At 44.4% G+C, this 23,296-nt stretch overlaps 1 protein-coding gene across 1 annotated transcript in view; it reads right to left on the bottom strand.

The window, feature by feature from the left end:
• The window catches only part of frem2a (FRAS1 related extracellular matrix 2a), a 50,034-nt gene that overhangs the window by 13,510 nt on the left and 13,228 nt on the right, over nucleotides 1-23,296 (bottom strand). Inside the window, 4 exon segments of the mRNA XM_084029056.1 lie at nucleotides 5,134-5,385; nucleotides 6,381-6,506; nucleotides 9,646-9,876; nucleotides 16,982-17,128. Of these exon segments, the coding sequence (XP_083885182.1) occupies nucleotides 5,134-5,385; nucleotides 6,381-6,506; nucleotides 9,646-9,876; nucleotides 16,982-17,128 (756 nt within the window).

Below are 23,296 nucleotides of genomic sequence, written 5' to 3'. Positions count from 1 at the left end.
GTCACTAGGAGTTTGTCAGTAGATAGTGCTTAACTTGAGTCACAGGCCAAAAAGTTTGGGAACAACAAGACATCTCAAAAGCATTTGATAGAGTTCATCTTTGAGTTTTCTGGGTTATCGCACGGAAACTTGAGTGATAAGCACTTTGGTGGGGGCAAGTGGGTTCTGATGGGTGTGAATGGGTAACCTGAGAGTCGTTGACCCATCCTGCCACCATGTGAGTCGTTAGGGTCACATGAGTGTGCTTGTTGATTGTCTGGGGAGACATCTGAGGGCAGGTTATGTCTTATACCACCTCCTCTGTTGAGAGACGATCATTCCAGGTTGACAAAAATGTCTTCTTTAACCACCTTTCTCCAACCATCTGCCTTCCTTGGCCAGAGTGGCTCAAAGGACTGTCCCTTGCTTACCATCTGGTCCGGGTCTGAGACGGTGACGAATGGAAGACTGCCTTCAACACCGCTATGGGCCGTTTCAAATATCTTGTGATGCCCTTCGCTCTGACTAATGGCCCCAGCAGTTTTCTAGACCCTAGTTAACGATGTGCTCGGGGACATGCTGTGTCGGTTTGTGTTTTTTCTTTTATATCTTGATGAGATTGTGATCTTCTCCTAATCCCAGGAGGAGCATCACACCCACACTGTTCTGCAACACCTCTTTGAAAATTCTGTTTGTCAAAGCCGAGAAGTGCAAATTCCATGTCACACGTGTTTCCTTCTTTGGCTTCATCAGCAATGCTTCCTTTCTTTGGTAAAACTTCCAAGTCCCAATTCACATCTGCAGCAATCCTCCACATGCCTGATCCGGATCGCCAATTTGTAGCGGAGGGAGACGCATCTGATGTTGGGTTGGAGGTCGTTCTGTCTCAACGTTCAGCCACCGACCAGAAGCTCCATCTCTGTGCCTTCTTCTCCGTGATCGGGCTTCAGCTTCGGCTCCCTCCAGGGTCGTCGGCCATAATCTGCCTGAGAGCACGGATGAAGAGGTGCCACCCTTGGATGAGGATAATAGAACTCATTTCTTCTGTTCAGCTCACGAGGGGGGATTCTGGGGGTTCTGGGCCTGGTTAAAGCCTCGAGAGGCTCTGCTCGGTTTTCTGGAACTAAACTGTTTATTTGATAAATATGCTCTCACCGGTTTTTGCTGAATTTCTCAATCATCATCGGCTTTATTGGTCGTATTGTGTGTTGCATTCGGGTCCTAAACACACCTGCCATCATGTAAGGTTGGCAGAACTGGTTTTAGGTACTATACTTTTTTTTACATGGAATGAACTGTAAACTGTCCTCAAACTAAAGACTTACAATCTCCTTGGAGGCTAACTTTATGACTCTTGTAGATTCTTTTTTATGGTTTAGTGCAGTTCCTTCAGTTTTGCTGTTTGTCTGGATGTTTCTTGTTCTCAGGTTTCAAAAAAGGCTGTAAAAAAATGCACTTCACTCGACGCTAATGTGCAAATTGTTGACTATTTTGTCAATGAAATTGAAGAAAGATTGAAAGACTTTCTTATCACAATTTGCTGCTTGTATGTTAATTGATTTGTGGTGGCAGATGGCAAATATGTTTAACTAGCAAAATGAAAACAGATAGCTCTTAAATACCCATAATGCATATACAAGCACAGCTGACATACCACTGGTGCTCATGATGTAACATAGCATTAAACATCCTCCTCATGGGAGCTTCTTGGTGTGCAGATCTATCTCATTTTAATTCTACTAGATGTGTGTGTGTGTGTGTGTGTGTGTGTGTGTGTGTGTGTGTGTGTGTGTGTGTGTGTGTGTGTGTGTGTGTTTGTTTCCTTAAATATGTACGATTAAAACATTTATAATTAAAATAATTTGCTTCAAGAACGGAATGTGTTGCCATATAATGACAACCAGTGAAACAAAATCCCCCCAGGTCTAATTCCCTCCTCCCACACACACTTCTTATCCGCAGTACGGGCAAAATGTACAAACGACCAATGAGTGAGCAATTCCGCTGCTTGGTGACTGTGACCAACAGCGAGGCTGTCCTAATATTGAAATGAAGGACAGGGTTTCCAAGGAAATACTCTGAGCTAATCTACAATTCTACAAACTTCAGCCGCGGCCACATGAACCCGACTGAGGGAGTTTGAGGTTCCTCTCTCCTCGGCGGGGTGCGAGGAAATGACAACACTCACTTTTGAGTGAGAGTGTGCAGCCATGTGGAGCGAGCCACACTCAGGGAGGCAGGTAACTGTAGAGTTTAATCTGATAAAGCTCTAAATCTAGCAGACACCCCCTGGTCCCACTGAGTGTGTGGTTGTAGCTGGGAAAAAGATGGAAGGACCGAACTTGACTTTGACCTGGGGGGAGGAAAAATGTGGCTGGAGTGAGCACCGACAGTCACACTTGGAGTTTTACAAGTGCTTTTCTCACCACTTGCCTTTGATGCAGAACTCGAGCTCTAACACACACACACACACACACACACACATGCATGCACAGCCGACACATGCAATTAAACAGAGCGTTCTTAGCAGTTTGTTTTTTGTCTTCTTGGTGAGTTTAGGTTGTGTTAACGTGAAGCAGGGTGCAGTTTGACTGCCTGGGTGCAGGTATTAGAGCATTGTCAGACAGTGTATTATCCTCTGGGAGGCTAAAAATGACACATCATCTCTCACTGGAGTTGGGCTTTCACAAACACATCTCCCATTCCTTTGAACTCGGCGCCACGACTGAAGTCTTCTGACAATATACCAACAATCAGACGGTGTGTCATGTTTCTTGTTAACTAGCCTCCGTGCACACGCACACACACACATTCAATTTGGCTGTTTGTATCCCTAAATAAGTTCTCGGTTGTAAGTCGTTTTCACAGTCGGAGGCATGACAAGCCCCCTCCGATGCTATTATTTCTGATACAAACAATTTAGGACGAACTAAAAGGAAGACTTGAGAATCTTGAATTGATGACAACCAGATCCTCTATTATCTGTTACCTTGTTATGTGATGCATTCAGAGACGTTGGGAGCGGGGGGTGTGGTGGGTGTGACATCACCCCCTAACGACAGGATAGAAGCCCATTAATGTGACATGAGATAGAGAAAATAAAAACCCACTTGAACCAATTTCGGTACATTTACATCACATGGAACTGCTAAAGAATGGCATTCCATATAACAGAGGGAAGGGCTTTACTCGTGCACCCTCTGTGCTGAATAGCTCCCTGTATGGCTCTCCCGTGGTGCACAGTCCTGATAAATACAGACCCAGCACCAGGATGAATGTGCAATGTCCTCAGAAAGACTAAATAACAACATAAGGCTATTTAAAGATTATTTTTTATTAGAGCGCTCAGGAAGATCATTTAAAAAAGCATTGGAGGCGGAGTTGAAACAGCTGTTTGTGGCATGCAGTTCCCGAGGGACCTAGCCTCTAATATTAAGCTCAGCCTTAGCCTACATTTGTTCTTCTAAAATTCTAAATACGCTTTTAATACGCCTTTAACGGAAGTAAAAGTATCTCTGCCAACTTACGAATGCGCAATGCAGGATGTTTACCATGTCTGTGATTCATGCACCGGCTGAACTAACGGCATGAACCAATTTCTTGGTGTTGGTTTTTGGAAATGTTTGCCCATTTCTCATTTTGCTGAAATTCAGAGCAATACAAAATAAATAAATCAACGTATTTGCAGTGTAACTGTAGTTGAGTAATGGTGTCCTGAGCTGAGGATGAAGCCTGTGTGTGTTGTAATCCGAGTTGTGAGAGCTGTGTGGAGGTAATCCCTTATTCATATGCTCTGAATTTGGAATTAACCACCTTTGAAGGGTTCATGATTGACATGGGCATGCTAGGCTATGCCCATTTAATATGAACTGTTTTTATTGTCATAATCATTTTCGATTGATTTTCTTTGTGTCTTTTTTTGTTTTGGCATAACCTAGAGCCAAGTTTATGACATAATTAAGATGCTTTGTGAACATTTAAGTCTCACTCTCTAGTTGTTTTAATAGCTGTATACTCAAATTATTTGAACTTGGGCTTATTAATAGCTCAGTCTAATCAGCACTGCTGTCCAGGGATGGGCACTGCAGTAGAAGTGATAACGGTGCGAGGGCTAAAGTAGTTCAAGGAAAGGTTTTTCTCTTATTTCCCGTCTTGTTATTTTGGCCTGCAGCTAAATGTAGACACTCATTTCCCCCAACAGAATGACACAATTTAAGTACAGTGTCTACATAACAAGGTAGCAGAGGACTCAAATATAGGAAAGATGGTAAAAAATGAATTCAGGGCACGGCCATGTTTGTAGATAACTGTTGCCAAACAAGGTATTTACACTCAGTTTGACGAGATGTAGGTCATTTAGATCGTATTCCTTTGTTGATCCGTTTTCCTCAAAACTGATCTTTAAATATTGGCTTACTAGGATTTTACTCACATTTATTACACCAGCACTCCCCCGTCTAGGAAAAAGAAGTATGACAATCTATACCATGGCATTTAACAAAAAAAAAACAGACATTCAATCTTTCCAAGTCTCTCAAGTAAATCAATGCAGAACAGTGAGAACGCCTGTCGATTGGAATAAGTATTTCCCAGCAGGCTCGTCCCTCCCCAGATAAATCCGGCTCACATTTCTCTGCCTGTCAGAAAATCTAATCTACTTTGTCCATACAATGTTGCAGCAGGATGAAAGCAGACCACGGACGAGTCTTCATAATGCAGTCCCAGTGGACTCCTGTATGAGTCTCGACTTTAATTAAAAAAATCGTCTGAATGACAGACAGGTGTTTGATTCCATGTGTCGGCTGCGGGTGAAGAGTCTCTGCCGGGGTGTTTCCAACATGCCTCGACAGCTCGCGAGTCTGTAAACAAGCCTAATTAAGTGAACTTCTGTCATTGTGTGGCTCAGATGACAATTCATCAGAACGTCTAGGACTGCGGCTACCCACGCACTGTTATTACAAACGCCTGTATGTGTCAAATTAACGCGTATCAATGTGTCCCATCTGCATGTGTTCTTTAACCTTAAACCCTTCCCACACACACCAGGCGGAAAGACATGTAATTATTTTTCTTTTGATACAAACGTCTTTTTGCAAAGTTCACCACAGTCTCTCACCGGAGTTCTCAGAGTTATGATCATTTACGCAGCCTTACCGTCGTCCATGTCTTCCAAGATGTTGACTTTGGTGGTGGGGTAGTGCTTCCCGAGACGCCCCCCGACCGGCAGCGACAGAGTGGCGTTGAAGCTCTCTTCTCCCTCGTACAGGGAGTCGTCGATAATCACCACGCGACACTGCTTCTCCCGCTCACCCTTGTCGAAGCGCAGGACGCTGGCGTGCTCCTCCGGACGGGAGATGTAGTCCGAGTAGGACAAGACGGTGGTGGGGATCGTCCCTGTGGCGGAACCTTCCGAGGGACCAGCGAAAGGAGAGTTATCAGTGACAGGATTTTATGGTTTTGTAAAAAACATCAGATATCTTGAGCCCCTGGTACAAACTGCAGAGGAGACCTCTTATCTTAGTAATGCTGAGCATCCAGGTTCATTCTTCCTGCTTTAATAGAATGGAATTAACAACAGCAAGCCCATCGTGTCACTGAGTGTATTTGCTTTAATGCCAGAACACAATAGGAAGGTTTCTCTAAATCAAGCCTGTGGTGTAACCTTTCGATATTTGACATTAACGTCTTCATTAGGTATGCGTTATTTGTCTAAATGTATTTCATGAGATTTGACGCATGGGGAGAACACACAGGCTACAAGATTTACCTTTTCGTAAAATAAATATTTGATAATAGTGACCTGAACGTCTTTAGAATGATTACAATTACGTTATACCGAAGCCTGTTATTTGAATAAACTGCTGTAAAACTTGGAAAAAGGCACCGTCTTGCAGCACTGCTGTGCTTATGCTGCTACTTTCTATTTGTGAGAATGCAAATGTGTTGTGTGAACTGCAACTCTGCCAGTTGGCTGTGTTTTCAACACATTTCATTGGCTCCGTCAAATGGGAAAGGAGCGACAGGTGCACACTTTGCCTGTGCACACGGGGACATTACCATCACGTTAAAACCATTTGGATGCCACATTTACCATTTCGTTTACCATTTAAAGGCACGATCTGTGATGAAGCTGTAAACAAGATTGAAACTACAACTATCATTCTGAAACTGTTATTGTTAAATGTGTCCAGTATCCCAATTAAATTTGAGTTATTAGGTTATACCTTGAATTTTAACGCAGGATGTGTATACATAAAATATGTATTGAGCCTTATATAATAACATTCACCATCTTAAATGACCAGTCTGACCAGCGAGCCTGCAGGCAGGCAGGCAGGCAGGCAGGCGAGGTACACTGAGGGGAAACGGGTTGGATGAGATGAAAAAAGGCTAGTCTATACCCTGCTGTGTGTAGCAGACCACCATGAGCTCCTGGCTGATGTCTCCACTGCGGTGCACCGGGATGAAAAGCTCTCCAACACCTTCCTCCACCGAGTGAATCTGTTCAGGGAAGAACACCGTCGACTCTGTTTGGAGGAGAAATGAGAACGGGTGGACGGAGTCAGAAGAGAGAGAAAAAATAAAAGGAAGAAAGGTAATGATATGTATAACTATCTGCAAAGATCTACAGTACATTAGGGCCATCAAGGACCGGTACAGGCTTTTGTTCTGGCTCTGCATTAGTGAGCCGCAGCTGACATTTTTTTTTATTCAGATCTATTGAAGTGGGGGTCCTGCGGTGTGCTTATTCATATTCAAAAATAACTCTCCATCACAGGTTTTCGGTTTGATGCAACCAGAGGTGCTCTTCAAAGAGACCCCTCGGGAAGTTTTTCTTACTGCCTGGCGTGTCACAGACAATTACACATGCAAGCTTCTCAATTCATCCCACAGAGGGGGAATCAGCCGGGAGTTTTGACACATCAACTCCTCGACACACCGAGGGGTCAGCATCTGTTTCATTCCTTTCTCTCCCGTTCTCCGACTCCTCTCCCCGTCTCGGAGAGGAGCTTGTGATGGAGGGAGAGACTTAGAGCCAGTGAAAGCATCATCTATCAAAGCAAAGGACTTACTAGCATTACAGAAACAATAAATGTTGGAGCTACTTTCCACGGACGCACGGGGACCAATAAAAATGCGAGCAGAGTGGACGGAGCTTCGTCCCAGATCTTCTTGCGACTCCCCCCCTCCCTCGATGAGTGTGTGAATGAATGAGTGAATGAATGATGGCTTCGAGACACTTGGGGTATTGCTTGTAAAACGAAGACTCGCATTAAAAATGTCTGGAGAAAATCAGCGGTAAAAACGGATTTGTTTGTTTCGACGGCCAGCGTAAGAGATCGAGACCTGAGACGACTCTTCGGGACAAAGTCATCAACATAAGACAATCTCACGCACCGCAGGGGAGTCAAACATCTATCTCCTCTCGCCGTAACGCTCCCTAAATCGTTCTCTCTCTCCTCTCAATCGTCTCCGCTCTCCTCTGTTTCTCCTTTCTGTTGCTGCCCACAATCTGTCACTCCCCAGGGGGGTCGTGGGACGCCTAGCAGGGGATTAAGGTCCACTGCTTACCTATCACACACACACACACACACGGCTACACTGTTTTTCTTCTTCTTCTCTCTCTCGCCACACACACACACACACACACTGCGCATCTCCTCTCCTCGCAGTTGTTTCACATTGTTTCAAGTCACACTTTGCTCTTCTCTAAATCCACCAAAGAATTAGAAAAAGCTAATTTTCAGCCAAGTGGGTCAAGTTCACCTCCTGGGGGAAAACCCACAGTCATTTTAAAACATTCATTGGTGGGGGGGGGGGACACATGCTTTCATAGAGGGTATAAAAATAGTGAACACTCACACCTGATCTTGCTTAAAAAAAAAATCTGTTTGTGTTTTATTTCTATGCCTCGAACTTCTCCATGAATTAATAATTTCATGAATATTCTATGGATGCAGGGATATTTTCTTTGTTTCGTGTGTGATAGTTGTTGCATTATACTCTTCACCGGTTTGCAAAACTGTTCATGCTCATACGCTAAATGCCTAAACTCTCAGTGTTAATGTAAAGCAAAACAGCCCTCAGGGGACCGAGTTGAGAGCGCTCCGTAACTGGCACCGTTCAAAAGCAGCAGCAAACTCACAAAAAATGCAATCCGCGGTTTGATGTTTGACAGTAGCGAAGAGATTTAGCATCCTAACTGAGACAAAGCTCTCATAATTACAAGGGCGTGCTTGACTGCAGCTGGCCTCGCCATCTCGGACGGAAAAACACAAACAAACTGCAAAGCAGGAAACCGTTCATCATTTAGTGGAATGACCTTGGTGCGAGATGCAGCGTTGGTATAACAGCTGATATATAGCATCCCGCTATAGCAAGAGAAATGTGTGGCTGGATGCCGGTGCTGCTTGCAGCAAACAGTCAAACAGCCTGCTGCCACCTTCATCTTCACTCGGCAGTGTGCATGGATTATATATGAAGAAAAGTCCCAAGGATTTGCAGGAGGAAAGCTACGCTATCATAGCCTGTAATTACACAGGGTTGCCGTCTGCCGCAGCACGGGGAAAGCAACCGCGGTACAGGCCGAGCCCACTCCTCGTTATTAATCAAAGGGGCAACAGGCTGATACAGAAGGGTTTTAACAACTAAAACAAAGATGAAAAACGATGAAGAGCCGAGACTGTCCGTGCTGTTGGAACGAAAACCAGATCGTTAAGATTTCCTTAATTTTGAAACACTTTTGGTTAAAGCGTAGCGATCCTCTCTCCTCCTCTAAAAGCCATTAGCCTAGCTGATATATCCTCGGGGGGGTCGCCAACTAACCAGAAGACCAGACAAAGCTAGTTTTCATCATTAGAGAGAGAAGCCGGAGACGAGCTAACGCCACAGGCACAGCTAGAGCTTCACTGGCCCATTAGTGTACAGAGTGGCACATCTCTGTCACATTAGACAATCCCCGGAGATGCCAGAAAACCAACCAGCCCCTGCCCTCCACACACAACATAATTAACCCACAGGGGAGGATAGATTGGGGAGGGAGATAACGACACAGTGAAAGAGAGCGAACGAGAAGGCAAACGAGAGAGGGAGAGGGAGTGATGAGTGCAGCTGTTGGGTGACACTGTAATGGAAGCTTCAGTGTTTCCATCTTTGTTGCACATCTATAATTACTTAAAAGTTGCGCCGAACAGAGAGGCATAGGATAAACCCGACTGTAAAAGCTGCAGAAGAGTAAGTCTGACCTTGATGGAGCTGGGAAGCCAGTTAGTCGCACTACCACTAACACTTCATTATCATTTCACTCTGCAGGCAAAGCCACACAAAGTGAAAGTGGCAGATTACAAACTTTAGGAGGGAGAGAGTGAAAAGACTGAAGTTGTATACGGGAAACACTTTTACCAATCGCTGAACGGCAATATCACATTTGGCTGGCAACTGTTGATTTGGCCTGATGGTAATAGCAAATGAATACAAAAGTAGCTGTAATCATACTGCTTTTTTGTATTTTTCCGATAAATACACAAACACAACACAATCACCATCCCTACAATAAACCCCCACTGGCTGTTATGTATCTCCTCCTTCCCTCTGGACAGATTCGACATCATCGCCGCCAAAGAATATCCAATTGTCTATCCCTAAATGATGACACAAAGGACTGACCGTCGCTGGGATCCAGGATCTCCACCGTGGCTGTGGCGGGGAACTCCATCACCCCCATCACCGGCTCCGAGAGCAAGATCTGGAAGGTCTCCGCCTGCTCGTACCTCCCATCGGTGAGTATCCGAACCCGCCACGTGGCCCTGGTCTGTCCCGGGTTGAACTGGACCTGCCTCTGTGACTTGCCCTTGAAATCCTCGTCCTTCTTTGCGCTGCCGTCCTGGGTGCCGATGCCTGAAAGACAGACGTGGTCCGACGTGAGAAAGGAGAGAAAAAAAAAGGAGAGAGCAGGTCAGAGGAGCGACACGAGAATCCAAAACAAAGGGAAGCGACCATTAAAGGGTGACAGGCGGGGAGAGAGGGAAACAGATGAAAAACAGATTAGACATTCGCACCCTTTAATGTTGTTCGGAGAGCGGTGTGAAAAAAAAGTGTGTTGCGGCTATTTTTCTCCACCGATCACTTACAGAGCCTCGGGAATGTGTGAAATGAATTTGTGACTGAAGCGTTTAAATAAGCATCTTCCTCGCTGAAATGGATTAGCTACCGCGATCATTTCCCAAGGGTTAGGTACGCATGCAAGTGTGTGTGTATATGTGTGTGTGTGCGTCTCCTTTTCTCTTCAAATGTGTCTTATTTCATGTATAATAGGGCTTTCATGTGAACCCACTACACGATCCATCTGACGTTTCGCACTCATCACTACGTCCTTCTTCAAACCAACGCAGCTTATTGGTGCCACTGGGTTTTTGCATCAAATGCACATCAAGGAAATCCAGGTGGCATAAGCCACGCGATACGGTATTACATTTTGGAAAGACGGCGTTCGCAGTCCTTTATCTACATTCAAAGTGGCTCGCGAGAACAAGGTGAGCGGAGCCGTGGCGGGCCGGCGCATGTGCCTGCACATAAAAGGGATTTGTTTTTCCCCCTTTCGCAGACACAGAGAGGAGAAAGGAGGTGACAAACGCATGCAGATGAGACGGGATACATTAGATGGGACACGCGGTGAGATCCGAGTATTGTATGCAAAATATGTTAAATCCGAGAACAATCGCACGCGCGGGGATACACACTTTGACACAGTTGCCGTACCTGTGAGGACCGTCGGTGATTACATTCGTTTACAAGCCCCCGATGTGGAAAACCAAAGCCTCGGATTATGACAAAGGCTTGTGGTGTTCGAGGGTTGCTTTTCTGGTTGCATGCATTTGGTTTGACTGACCGACTGTACTGCAAAGTATGTGGAGTACATGAGTGCGTTTGTGCATCGCATACACCAAATTACCGCTGATACAGCATATACGTCTCTCATTGTTCAAGTGCAGAGAAATCACGATTTTCCTTTGATGGTTACCACAGCACAATCATAAAAAAATAAATTACATATGTATCATATTCAGCAAGGCATTGTTATCGCTCAACTTTCTTTTTTTTTTTTTCTTCTCTCTGCTTTTTCTCAACGGGAGAAGGTCATGTTTTGCAATGGAAATGTTCTATTGCTCACCGCGGCGGCACTAACTCAACACAACACATCCACTTCTCTGGGGGCTGTCGGAAATGTTCCTGGGAGCTCTAAGACATGACTAATGGACGTTCAATCAATCAACAACTCAGTTCACTCGCTGAGTGCCCCTTACTGTATCAGGTTAACCTGGGTCAAGCTGTTTATGTGGATTTTTATCCAAATAAATGGACACCAAGACTCTTTTATGATGAACCACACCATCCAAGTTCTGATTCCCAGAAATCTATCCTCTGAGAAACATACACGAGTTCTCGGATTTCTCTTTCAAAGAGATAATCCTCAGCTTACCCGGGGTGCTGGAGAACAGGTCAGCAGAGTAACCGAGAGACGGATCAATACCAGAACCGTCGAGAGCAAAATTTCATGGCAATTTGTGGAGAAATTGTTTCGATATCTGGCTTTGGACGATAGTTCTGCTTGGATATTATAACCAAGAATCATTTCCATCTTTAGGCTAAGGGAAAGAAACACCTCTGAGGGGTCTGGACTGTCCAATAACTAAATCATTTAAATGCTCAACCTATTTGGAAATTCAGGCATTCATTTTAATAACACAGAACCTAAAATGACATCCGATGTGAAGGGTGTGTCGACCGTCCGTGGCCGTAAAACTCATCTTGTGCAGCCGCTCTTGTCAGAAATTCAACAAGTGTGTCTTTTTACAGCACACAACGAACCGTGGGGCTGAGAGATGTGGCCTCTAATGATGGACTCCACCACGAACAATGAAGACTACAACACAGAGAGGCAATTACAGATGACTCGACAAAGTGTCCACGTAACGGTTGATTTCTATCGATCTTGTCTTTCTCATCTTTCTGTCCTGGAGATCAGCCCATCAAAACACACACACACACACACACACACACACACACACACACACAAACCTGCATCCAAGAGAGAGGTAGTGTTGATCTTAAAAGGGATGAGCCTTATTGAGGCACCTTGGCTGGACTCCCTGGGGGGGAGAGACAGGTTGCCTTGAGGTCGCACTGGGGTTCCTTCTCAGCAGGTGGAGTTATACGCACCCGAGGGCTTTTGATCCCTATGATGCTGTTGCTCCATGTGTTGTCTCTCAGTAACACACACACACGGAGTTGCTCACAAACACACACGATCTGTGTATAGCTACAAACCTTTCTTTTGTATTGCATTACGGTTTGTTTCACTGAAAGCAACGACTGCAAAAACCGTATGATTGCAGGTAACTCCATCCTCATTATACAATAAAGGTCAGTTTCACATCAATGCAACTGAGGTGGGGATCTGTGGAACAGAGGTTCAGGAGAGCAATACTTTCGATTCTCTCCGAGTGAAATTAAATTATTTCTCCATCCACCCCGCTTGCCTACAATAATGAGGCTGGAATATACCCCACAGGAGATGATTAACCTGGGAAATGAACACCTTGTTAACAAGCCTCCATTTATCTTTCAGAGAAAGGACAGGCCAGAGAAGGAGAGACCGGAAAGCAGGGGAAAAAAGAGAGAGGAAAGATGTGGAGAGGATGATGATTCTTTTTTTTCCACGAAGGAAACAGAGCAAAAAAAAAAAAAAGACGAAGATGGAGAAGAACCAGCGGAGTACACAATGGGTAACAACCACAGAAGGATGAGGGAAAATAGAAGACAGAGCTGCGCTGGAGTGAGAGAGAAGAAGGTAGATACAAGATGAATGACAAAGGGGGGGAGTGGGTGGAAGAATATAAGACAGCCTATGGCAAAGACCCAGGGCTATAGGCAGTAAGGGGGAGAGGGAAAGGAGACACGGTGTCTTTGATGAGAAAAAAACAGGTTAGAAGCAAGAAAAAAGGACCAAACGCTCTCCGCGGTGAGATGAGGTGAGGAGAGATTAGGGATGAAAAGAAGAGACGGGTTAAGTGGGTGGACACGTCAGAGTCACGGGAGGCAGGGAAAGATGACCGGACTCATTTAGACACAGGAGGTGAGGAGGAGAGCAAGCAACCATGAAGAAATAAGCTGATTTCTTAGCATTTTTGTTTGTTTTTTTTCATAAGAAGTGAGAAAGTGAGAAGCTTGAAAAGAATCCGATCTGATCCCCTTGCTCCTGTCCGACCCTGCTCTGCCTGAGCTCTGCTTTGCTTGAACCTAGATCTCTCATATCTCTTATCTCTCTCTTTAAACCTAGCAAGCTTCTCCCCATCGTGTTCCTCCCCTCTGTTCAATCCCTGACACACAGCCCGTCTAATCGGATGTTATCTGTAGATATGGATACTTTGACATCGTACCAGGAATTCCTTTTTTTTTTTATATATTATAAAAGCTCACCTCGTGTTCAATTCAACCTTCCTTCCCGAGTCCTGCATGTGGGTCCTCCTTTGAACTGACACCTGTAACAGCACGACCTGACCAAATATGTCCCCAAAGGGCTCTGACTCACACCATCCCATCCCTTTTCTTCGGCTGATTTTGGAGTCTCAAAGGAGGTGTTTTTCAGTCACGACCCAGGTTTCCTGTTTCCCTGAGGTCCTTGCCATCTTCCGGAAGAGTTTGCCAGGATGGTGGCGTTTAAAGGATTGTTTTTTCCTGGTTTATTCCTGTTTTGTATTTTAAATTACTATTACTTGGTTTTACTTCCTGTCTTGGTCTCTCTGACAACCTGCCTGCCTCAAGTCCTGCTTTCAGCCGGTCTGAGTTATGTCATCTTGGGCAAAATTCTTTTGGGACAAATTCTTGGACAATGTAACAGCATCCTAAAAGTGAAGTTGTATAATAAAACTGTTTTAACTGGCTTAATAATTCACCTGATTCTAAAGTGTCTCGTGACAATGAATGCAAATTAATATAAACCATGAAGGTACATAAAATAAATATAACCAGGTATTCATGTGTTTGCGATACAATTTTTGAAGTTGCTATTTTATAGCTTTGATTCTGGAAAAAGTTAATATCATACAATTACCTGTATATCCAAATTATACAAAGGCAGTGAATCCCATTACAACTTGGGTACCATCAACAACAGGAACATCAAGGCAAAATGAGGCCAGTCAAGCGTAACCTTCCTGAATGCCAGGAAACATATGTACCACGGCGAGAAAACGCAAAGATCATTAAGACTCGAGCCAAACACATGAAACTAAATGAGCAACGAGGAACCCAAGTAGAGCCTCAACAACACTGACCATTGATGAGATATCTACCAAACAGCAACACACTATGTAGCCTTATAATGGCGTTAAATGAAACATAGACCGTACCGTCACTGTGGCAGGATTGCATGGTGTTCCCGCTATTTTGTCCACCAGTGTATGTCTCCACCCCGTTAACGGTTCATTCGCTTCATTCTTCTGTTCACCAGGGCAGCAAATTGAAATCTATGAAAGTTATTAGACTTCGATCACTTTCTGTTTTTCATTCCGCGTCGCCCCTAAACGAGATCGTATTTCACCATCAGTGTACGGACAAAGCCACGCCGGGCACACGGAAAAAAACACGTAGAGATACATGCACTTTGTATTTGAAGTGCTGGTGGGTGACTTTGTATGTGCCGTGGGGTAAGATGCACTTTCAAACATCCCCTCTTTTCTAATCTGCCTTCAAGCCACGCATGAAAATGTCTCAACTACGTCGGCCTGGAAGGAGAGCACTTTTCTCATTGATGCATTTTAGCGCTTAGTCATTCAAAAGTGGAATGAACGTGCGCGTGCTGTGTGTGCGGCCGGAGATAACCAGCTGCTCGCGCACCAACAGCGCGAGGAGATGAGTCAGGACGCGAGTTTTCATGTGTGCCAAAGAGATGCGTTCAAAAACCCTCCCGAGAGGAATCATGTCGTGTACACACACGTGCACACACGCATACATACAGGTGGGTAAGTATTAAAGCTTACATAAACCACCAGGCTGTGATGCTAACACCTGACCCCACGATTAAAAGGGATCAGAGTGATGATGAGAGGTGGGAGACAGTAAAAAGCTGCTTACTGCTGCTGCTTCTCCCAGAGCGACCGAGCTACAGCACGACAGAGTCTGGGATGAGAGGGGCGTTCAGGGACAAAACCACCATCATCTTTTTAACCTTCCAATCCACACAAAAAAACTCAGACACAAGCACAAAAGCAATGCTGGGCTGTTGTTTCCGACATCAAATCACCTCCATCTGCCGGTGGAGAAAGCTTATTCGGAACACTTGGCATTGATGTGTCGCTGTGCTTGGAGATCGGAGCAGCACTTGAGCCAGCGGCGTGTTCTCTGCCCACTCTGTGGTTTGAATGGCGGCGATGAGTGCTGCAGACGGCATAATGCTCATTTCGCTTCATTTGCTTTTAAGTGTGCTGATGATTCACTTTGAATCGGGAATCAATCGGAGAAAATACAGCTCAAAGTTCAAGAGGATGCCACCTACAGCAGATGGATAACAGTAGATCGATGATAAGCTGATTGGTAAGAGCATGGCGGGTCTAATTTGGAATAAAATGTAGCTTCATTTTCATTTTCTTTCTCCACCTTCTTGGCTTGGAACCTCGGCCGAAGAGAACGAGTCAAGCAGAGTCGTGTAAAACCACGCAGAGGACATGCAGCAAACGGCAGTTTTCTAAGTCAAATTGTGAGAGTGGCTTTTTGTATTTGGTCTGATCATAACATCATCTCAATCTCTTTCCCACTCCTTCTTTAAGACTGCGGTTCAGGGCCGGTGACGCATCAAACCCACCTACATAAAGCAGCTTGACAAAGGTCGACAGAGGCATTGGCTCGCTTTGCCTCCGGTCTATTATCATAAATTGGCCTAAACGTAGCACGCAACGACCAACGAAGACCAACTACTAGCTGGTGTGCTTGAGTGAGAATGAAATGTAGTAGATCAAGATGCATTCATATATACAGCCTTTCTTTACATGCAGACGAGGCAATGACAGCTGCGTAAATTGTGATGCTTCTGGTGTCAGTGATGTGATTTCATCAGTGACTTGATCTGACCTCCAATATCCCGCCATTATTTGGGCCAAACTTCTTGCCCAACTGAGGCAAGTGAAGCTGAACTTTGAAGGTCAAGGGAGATGGTGTGCTGCTTCACAAACAGTCACATAGCAACTTGTGTTTTCACGTATTGGCCGGTAAAAAAAGAAAAATTACCGGGCAACACGTTGACCTCATCTAGCCTCCTCAAAGTCATTACACAAACTCTAAAGTGGCTCAAGGCCACACAAAATGATTTTGGCTTAGAGGATGAATCTGGTTACAGCGTGTGTTGAAAGGAAGCGTTGCAATTGCTTTTTGGCTTCAACTGTCAGGGATTATATTCGTTCTGTGTGTGTGTATTGGAAGGCAGAACGCCGAGTGAATGATGAGGTGAGGTTCGTAATACGACCGAAGGAAATGACAAAATTGAGCAGAATAGGAACCATCATGAGTAGAAAAATAAGGTTGAGGTGGGTTACTTCCTGAAGTCGGTAGTATTTTGAGATCATTTTCTTTTAAACTTGTTACAAACAGAAATAGGAAAAAATAACTCAAAAAAATGGTCTTATGCTTAGAGTAACATAATGCAAGCCTATGATAGAGCTTTAAATCACTTTACATCACTACGTTTATCATATTTAATGGTGATCCATAAAATAGTTAATGAGACATTACACCTAAAACTAAAAAGAGATGAGGAGGATTACCAAAGCATTTAGGATGTATCATCTGGAGGCAACGAATGTCTGTACCATCCAGAAGTTGTTGATATTTGTGATATTTCAGACCAATGTGGTGGACATATTGACAGATTGACCCTGAGTCGACCCTCCAGCCTGGCTAATAACACAGAGCCCGCCCTCGTGGATCAGAGAGACAGAAAGAGACTCACCAATGAAAGACGTCTCTCCAAGGTAGCCTCTCCGCCTGAGCGTCACCTCCAGGAAGGTGTCCTCCTCGTCCACCACGTAGTACTCTTTCCCCAGAGAGATCCAGGACCAGTCCAGACGGAACTGCTGTCCCTTCAGCTTGTTCCCACCTGGAAAAGAAAATATTTTTGTTCTTTTACTCCTGATTTTAAATGCTTTTTCATTCTGTCTTTTTTTCTTTCTCACCCTGAAATGACAGAATGTGTTGCTTTTTGGTCTTATCTTCTAACCCTAAACCTTTGGGAGTGAGAACTTACTCTCTCCATGGAAATACTGTGCTGGGTCTGTGCCTCTTTAACTACCAAGCGCTGAGTTCAATATTCCGTTCAAACTCGTAAGGAAACAATGGGGGGAAATTCTGTGACCGAAGGGGGCAATTACTGTAAAACTGTAATGAAGAAGAAATGTTTTAATTATTTTCAAAGTGCGGTCCGAGTGTTCCCAACGCATCTGCTGCAGAATCTGTGCAGATTCATAAAAAAAAAAGAAAAAAAAGAACCACACAACATTATACCATTCCATATCTACAAGTCAATAATTTCATGCACTTTACAATTGAATTCAAATGTCCCTTTGCTTAATGGTATTTTCTCCTCGCTCGTGCACGTGTAAATGGCCATGTTAGTGCTAGGCTAATAGAACTACTCAATAGCTGCCACTTGAACAAGCAGACAGGAAGGATGCTGCTTTATGCGGCTAATTTACCCACCTGCAGATGTAAAGTGTTTACTTCTGCAGTGACGAAAAGCAAATAATGAGATAGTGTTGTAAAACTTGAATAACAGAAATAAAGGATGGCTCTTTTTCTTTATGTTTTTTTACTGCTTTTGTGTAATGGAAAACAATGCCAAAATATGCGTGGAATTCCTGCGAGTGCTAAACTAAACGTCTGTGTGTGTTTTTTTTTTACTGGCAGGAGGAAACGCAACGAGGTGGAGGACGGTTGGCGTGAACGGAATGTGCAGGCTGTCAGAAGGGGAATCTCATTTAGTTCTATTGAGGACCATTTCAAAGCTGTTTGTTCTTTCAAGTCATTTGTGTCTCTTAAATGCTGGCGCAGTGAGGCTGTCAAAAGCACAAACACACAGCACTTCACCCTCCATCATTGTGGAGGTCACAAAAAGGCAGCAGGGCAGCGTAGTTGTTGTGATGCTACTCTCTTACTAATCCTCCACCGATTGCCTTCCCGATCAATAAGATATCATTAATAGCATTGTAAAGAGTGGTGATGATATGCTCCACCTCCACACAGTGCACGTTGGGGTTCAGCTCTCTGTTAGAATAAAGCTCTAACACGGTATGCCGACGTGGTGCTGAAATGCAGCAAAGGTGAAAAGTTCAACACTTTTACGGCTTGGCAGACGTAGCAACGAGGTGCTGAGGTGAGGAGACAGCTAATATAATCAGGGATCATGTATACTCCGAAAAGCCTGTAGGCCTAGTTCAGACTTTACTTCAGCAGGTATGAATACAAACTCGCACGCACACACACACACACACACACACACACACACACACTCACACGCACACACGCACACACACACACAAAACCATTCAATTCCAAATTCACTGCAACCTTCGCTTTCATGCCAACTCCCTGATAGTAAATGCAGCATAAGCTGCCTGATATCTGTGTGTGTGTGTGTGTGTGTGTGTGTGTGTGTGTGTGTGTGTGTGTGTGTGTGTGTGTGTGTGTGTGACAGAGAGAGAGAGAGAGTGATAGAGAGTGCACCAGTCCTTCTGTATGACCTCCCACCGAAGGGGCAGACAATAAGGATCTGAGTCAGAGAGCTTCAGACTGGCTCATTCCTCCAGCCCTTTTCAGAAGGATAAAAGTCCCCTCACATGTGCTGACCATACAAAAAAGCAGCCTCAATAAAGCTTCATACATTTTGCACCTTCTTTCAAAGGCTTTCCTCACAAAAAACTCAACACATTTGTTTGTTTTTTAGGGATCACCGTTTCCGCACAGAACATTTCAAAGACGAGGATAATAAGAAATCTGCAGAGAAAAACTTTGATGCTACAGTTTTGATGCTGATTTTACATCTAAGTTATAGTAGCATCTACTCTATAGCATATATCTGAAAACTATGTATATACATATGTGTGAATGCGGTTGAAAAGACTGCATTTAACAAATCAAAGCCAACTGCATACGTTATCAAGTGAACCAGATACCAAGAAGATGCTTTGTCTCTGCTGCTGTTCTGCATAGGCCTGAACCTCATCGGTAAGGACACTGGTTCCAAAGTGAGTAACCATCAGCCACCTCCTCTACATGGATGACTGCATGGATGGTGTCAAGCATCAGGAACACCTATACTGAGTATTATGGCCTGGAAGTCCCGGGGTAAAAATGGAAGACCCCTCCAAAGGTGGTTGAGAATGACCAAGCTAAGATCCTCTGGGACTTCCAGATCCAGACTGATACACTGGTGATGGCTAACCAACCAGACATTGTTGTGGTGGACAAACAACAGAGGACAGCAGTAGTGATAGATGTAGCTAGCCCAAGAGACAGCAACATCAGGAAGACGGAACATGAGAAGCTCAAAACATACCTAGGGCTGAAAGAGGAGCTAGAAAAGATGTGGAAGTAAAGGGTAAAGAGTGGTAATGCAGTACTCTGGGCTGTAACCCCAACCTAACCAGGACAGTGGCTCCAGGAACAACATCCACAATATCTGTCCAGAAGAGCGCACCACTTTATACGACCTGCCCAACACCAAACCGTGCTGAGCAGGCAGTGTACCAGTTGGCTGGTGTGCAAATTGAGCAAAGAGCGAACTAAACATCCAATCTATCAGTTAGTGGAGATCTGACCGGAGCCAAGAGGAAAGTGAGGATTGGATTATTCCTCAGGTGGCCAGAAACTCTAAGTGAATGCTAATGTTAGCGCTGGCCTGCTCGGAGGTTGTTTGCAACGACGTTAGCTTTGACAGGGACGCTTTGGTATGCAACTAAAATGAAACACTGCCATGCAAATAGCGGATCAACTTCAATGTTTTAAAAGCAAAACAGAGGAAGTACCTCTTCTACTTCCTGATAAATAATCTTTTCATTCAAAGATTACCAGTGCAAGCTCTCCACCGAAGGGAATCCACACATTTTCTCCTCGACCTTCTCTTTCTAAAGACATGTAGATCATTGACCCCCAAAAAGAGAACTTCCATAAAAATTACAGCCATTCAAAAGCACATCAAAATAACTTCAGGCTTAGGGAAATGATTCATGTCCTGAAACGAGGCTAAGCAAAGTCAAGGGTCAAACTGACGTTGAAAGTTAATTTAGAGTTTTCTAAAACAGAATTCGTCAATCAAATTCCTGAACCGAAGCACCACCGTTAATACACCAACCACATATTTGTAGCCCGGGTTGGGTGACGTACGCCACAAAGGGAAGAGTGTCACCTTGATGTTTTACATGCAGCACAGCCGCACAATTAAATCCCTTCTTGGTATGAGAAAGTAATCAGACCGGCACATTTTACAGTCAACGGCCGCCGCTTTGCTCGGCAAATATGGAAAGAGCATTTATTCCACAACCTGACAGCGACTGCAATTTTCAAAATTGCCACATTAAATCTTCAGATGAGATACCTTTTTCAGACTTTTTTTTGTAGCACGGACTCACGATTATCCAATAAACATAACTCACATTTATGTGCGGCACGCACAGATGAAGGTGGAGGTTTCGTTCGTTTGGTTTTGGCGAAGTGTGACGCAAGTGTTAAATGAGTGTGTGAGTTTGGTAGTGAAGTGTGGAGGGGGGTGCTATCCTGTATGGGGTCACCTTTCTTAGTGCTGCTGGAGCATCTACAGTCCCAGCCAGTGCTTATCAAATGACATTTAGTTTCGAATCCAGAAGAATAAATGTAGATTTTGTTCCCGGGCTTTATTTTTTATTACAAACTAATGTGAGATTAAGCTTCGGTCTCAAAGTATCAGGGCTGTCTCAATTTTCTATGTGTGTGTGTCTGAGACTTCACATCCAAAAATCAAAGGACATTTCTCACAGCGAGACGATGCCGTCTGCTGCTCAGTACATTTATTCTGCTGCTGGTGGTGCGGCCCTTCCCTCCCTGTTACTTCTCCATCTGTACTCCTTTTGTACAAGAGTCCCCCATCTCCCACTGCAACTGGCAACCAACAAACCCGATGATCTCTCTCACCATGCGAAAACTTTTTCGAGCAGCGTTGGACTAGGAAAGAATCGCTAAATCTGCTATTTATACAGTTGGCAGCGAGTTCCCCTTCTACAAAGCGCGTAGCGTGTGAAGCGCTGCGGCACTCCTGCTAAAATAGACCGGCAGTAATATTTTTGGTGGTAGTAGGAGGCCCACACACCATCCACCTGACAGGAGGATCTCTCTAGATAAACTGTGACGGTGGACAAAATACAAATATCTCTCTCCACCTCGGGATGTTTTAATGCCTGTGATTTTTTCCTGACGGATGTGTGGCAGTCGCCGTAAAAACGTCGGGGGGCTTTGGCGAGTGTGTAACGAGTAAGAATCACAGAGATTGTGATTGGTTCAGCTCTCAGCTGTTTCTTGTTTCTTTCTTCTACACCAAGTGTGTGCATGTAAGTGTGTGTGTGTGTGTGTGTGTGTGTGTGTGTGTGTGTGTGTTCAATATGATAATCATGATATACAATTACATTGTGTAAATTGATAATAACAAGCATACATTCCAACTCGTTCTTTCCCCCAAAATCTATAACACTACTCAATAAAAAAATAGGACAATCCTTGTTTTTGAGCCAATGTTGTATTTTGGTTTCATATATTCTGTCTATGACTTTTAGATTCGCCCCTGTTTTATAATGCTTATGTATTTATGTGTGATTATTGATCTGCCTGGGCGACATTTGACGTGTTTTTCTACCGTGTTTTTGGGGGTTTAAATGTAATTTCTGTTGGCCATATATTATTAGTTGTTAGTGCAACACTATTAGACAATTATTAATTACCAAAAAATATGCTATATCGGGACGTAAATTGTTTCCGAGATATGCCGACTTACATCGCAATAGAAGATTTTGGCCATGAATTAATCAGACTGAGAGCAGGTGATTACAATTCACAGTGTGTGTCCGTGTGTGTTGTCGGCGTACCCCACTCTATTTACACTGTGCCTAAGGCAACCGGCCTGATGGTGGAAGTTTCCTGAGGAGCGGTGAGATATCAGTAAACTGACCCAGAAGTCATGGCCCTGGGCAAACACCAGCATTTGAAATGCTGCTCAACTGGAGGGCGAAGACGAAGCCGGTGCGTTGTGAGCTTTCTTTGTTGTCAACGCACCGGGATCAAGTACATTTTGACTGTCGGACTGCTGCTTTAGATGCGTGTAGGTCATTATCTCCATTAGTCGCCGCGTTTGATCGATAGCTTCACAGGACATCAAACCAAACAGAGGGAACTGAATCTGTATTGCATGTGGGGCACATGTGATTGTGTCTGCGTGGGGCCTCTGGGCAACAGGAAGTGAAGGGAACATACATCACCCCCCCCCTCCGTCAAAAGAGATGAAAAAGTTGCATGCAACAGAGTAATGTTTCCTCCCTTACATTCAATAGCCATCAGGCACGATTGCGGTGCAGAAACACCTGGAGCGACCTTGCACATGAAACCGTAAGAACCTGACATCTGGGGCAGAGAATCCTCACTCCTTTGAAGTACTTGTGGTACACTTAATAACCGTGAGCTTTTTTTTCCTCCACTGATGTCTACAAAGACAGCCGTACACGACCCTGGGCATCGCTTGAAGAAAGACGGCTCGGGGACAAAGAAACGGTGGAACCGCGAGGCGAACGCGTGCGTCGGCGATTGTGCATGTGTGCGCCGATGTGCCGCGTCAGCGTGTAAACGGATGCGTGCATACTGAGTGTCAGATGAATGTCTCCGGCAGGATTTTTTTTTTTTTGTGCTCATCACAGAGACATCCAGCACGCCTATCACTCCAGCTTCAGCACAAGTCTCCCCATGCCACCAATATAATATTTAACAGAGGGATGAGTTTAATGTATCTCACGGTGGTTACTGACACTCCTGAGAGCAAACTGCGTCTATGCACAGAGATGATAAACTAGTTATGGAAAGCTCTGCTTTCTCCTTCCCACTTTTTTTTTTCTCACTTACTTCCTTTTTTAAACTATTTTATTTTTCTACTTGAACCCTTTCCTTTTAGATATTTGGTTTTTATTAGAATGCGTCAAAATAATAAAAAAAAACAATAAAGCAGAGCACACAGCAGCTTCCCAGCGCTGTGTATTTT

This window comes from Eutrigla gurnardus, assembly GCF_963514095.1.
Source record: "Eutrigla gurnardus genome assembly, chromosome: 15".
Classification (NCBI taxonomy): Eukaryota; Metazoa; Chordata; class Actinopteri; order Perciformes; family Triglidae; genus Eutrigla; species Eutrigla gurnardus.
Note: the sequence above shows the minus strand (reverse complement) of the source record. Positions and strands in the feature narration are given on the sequence as shown.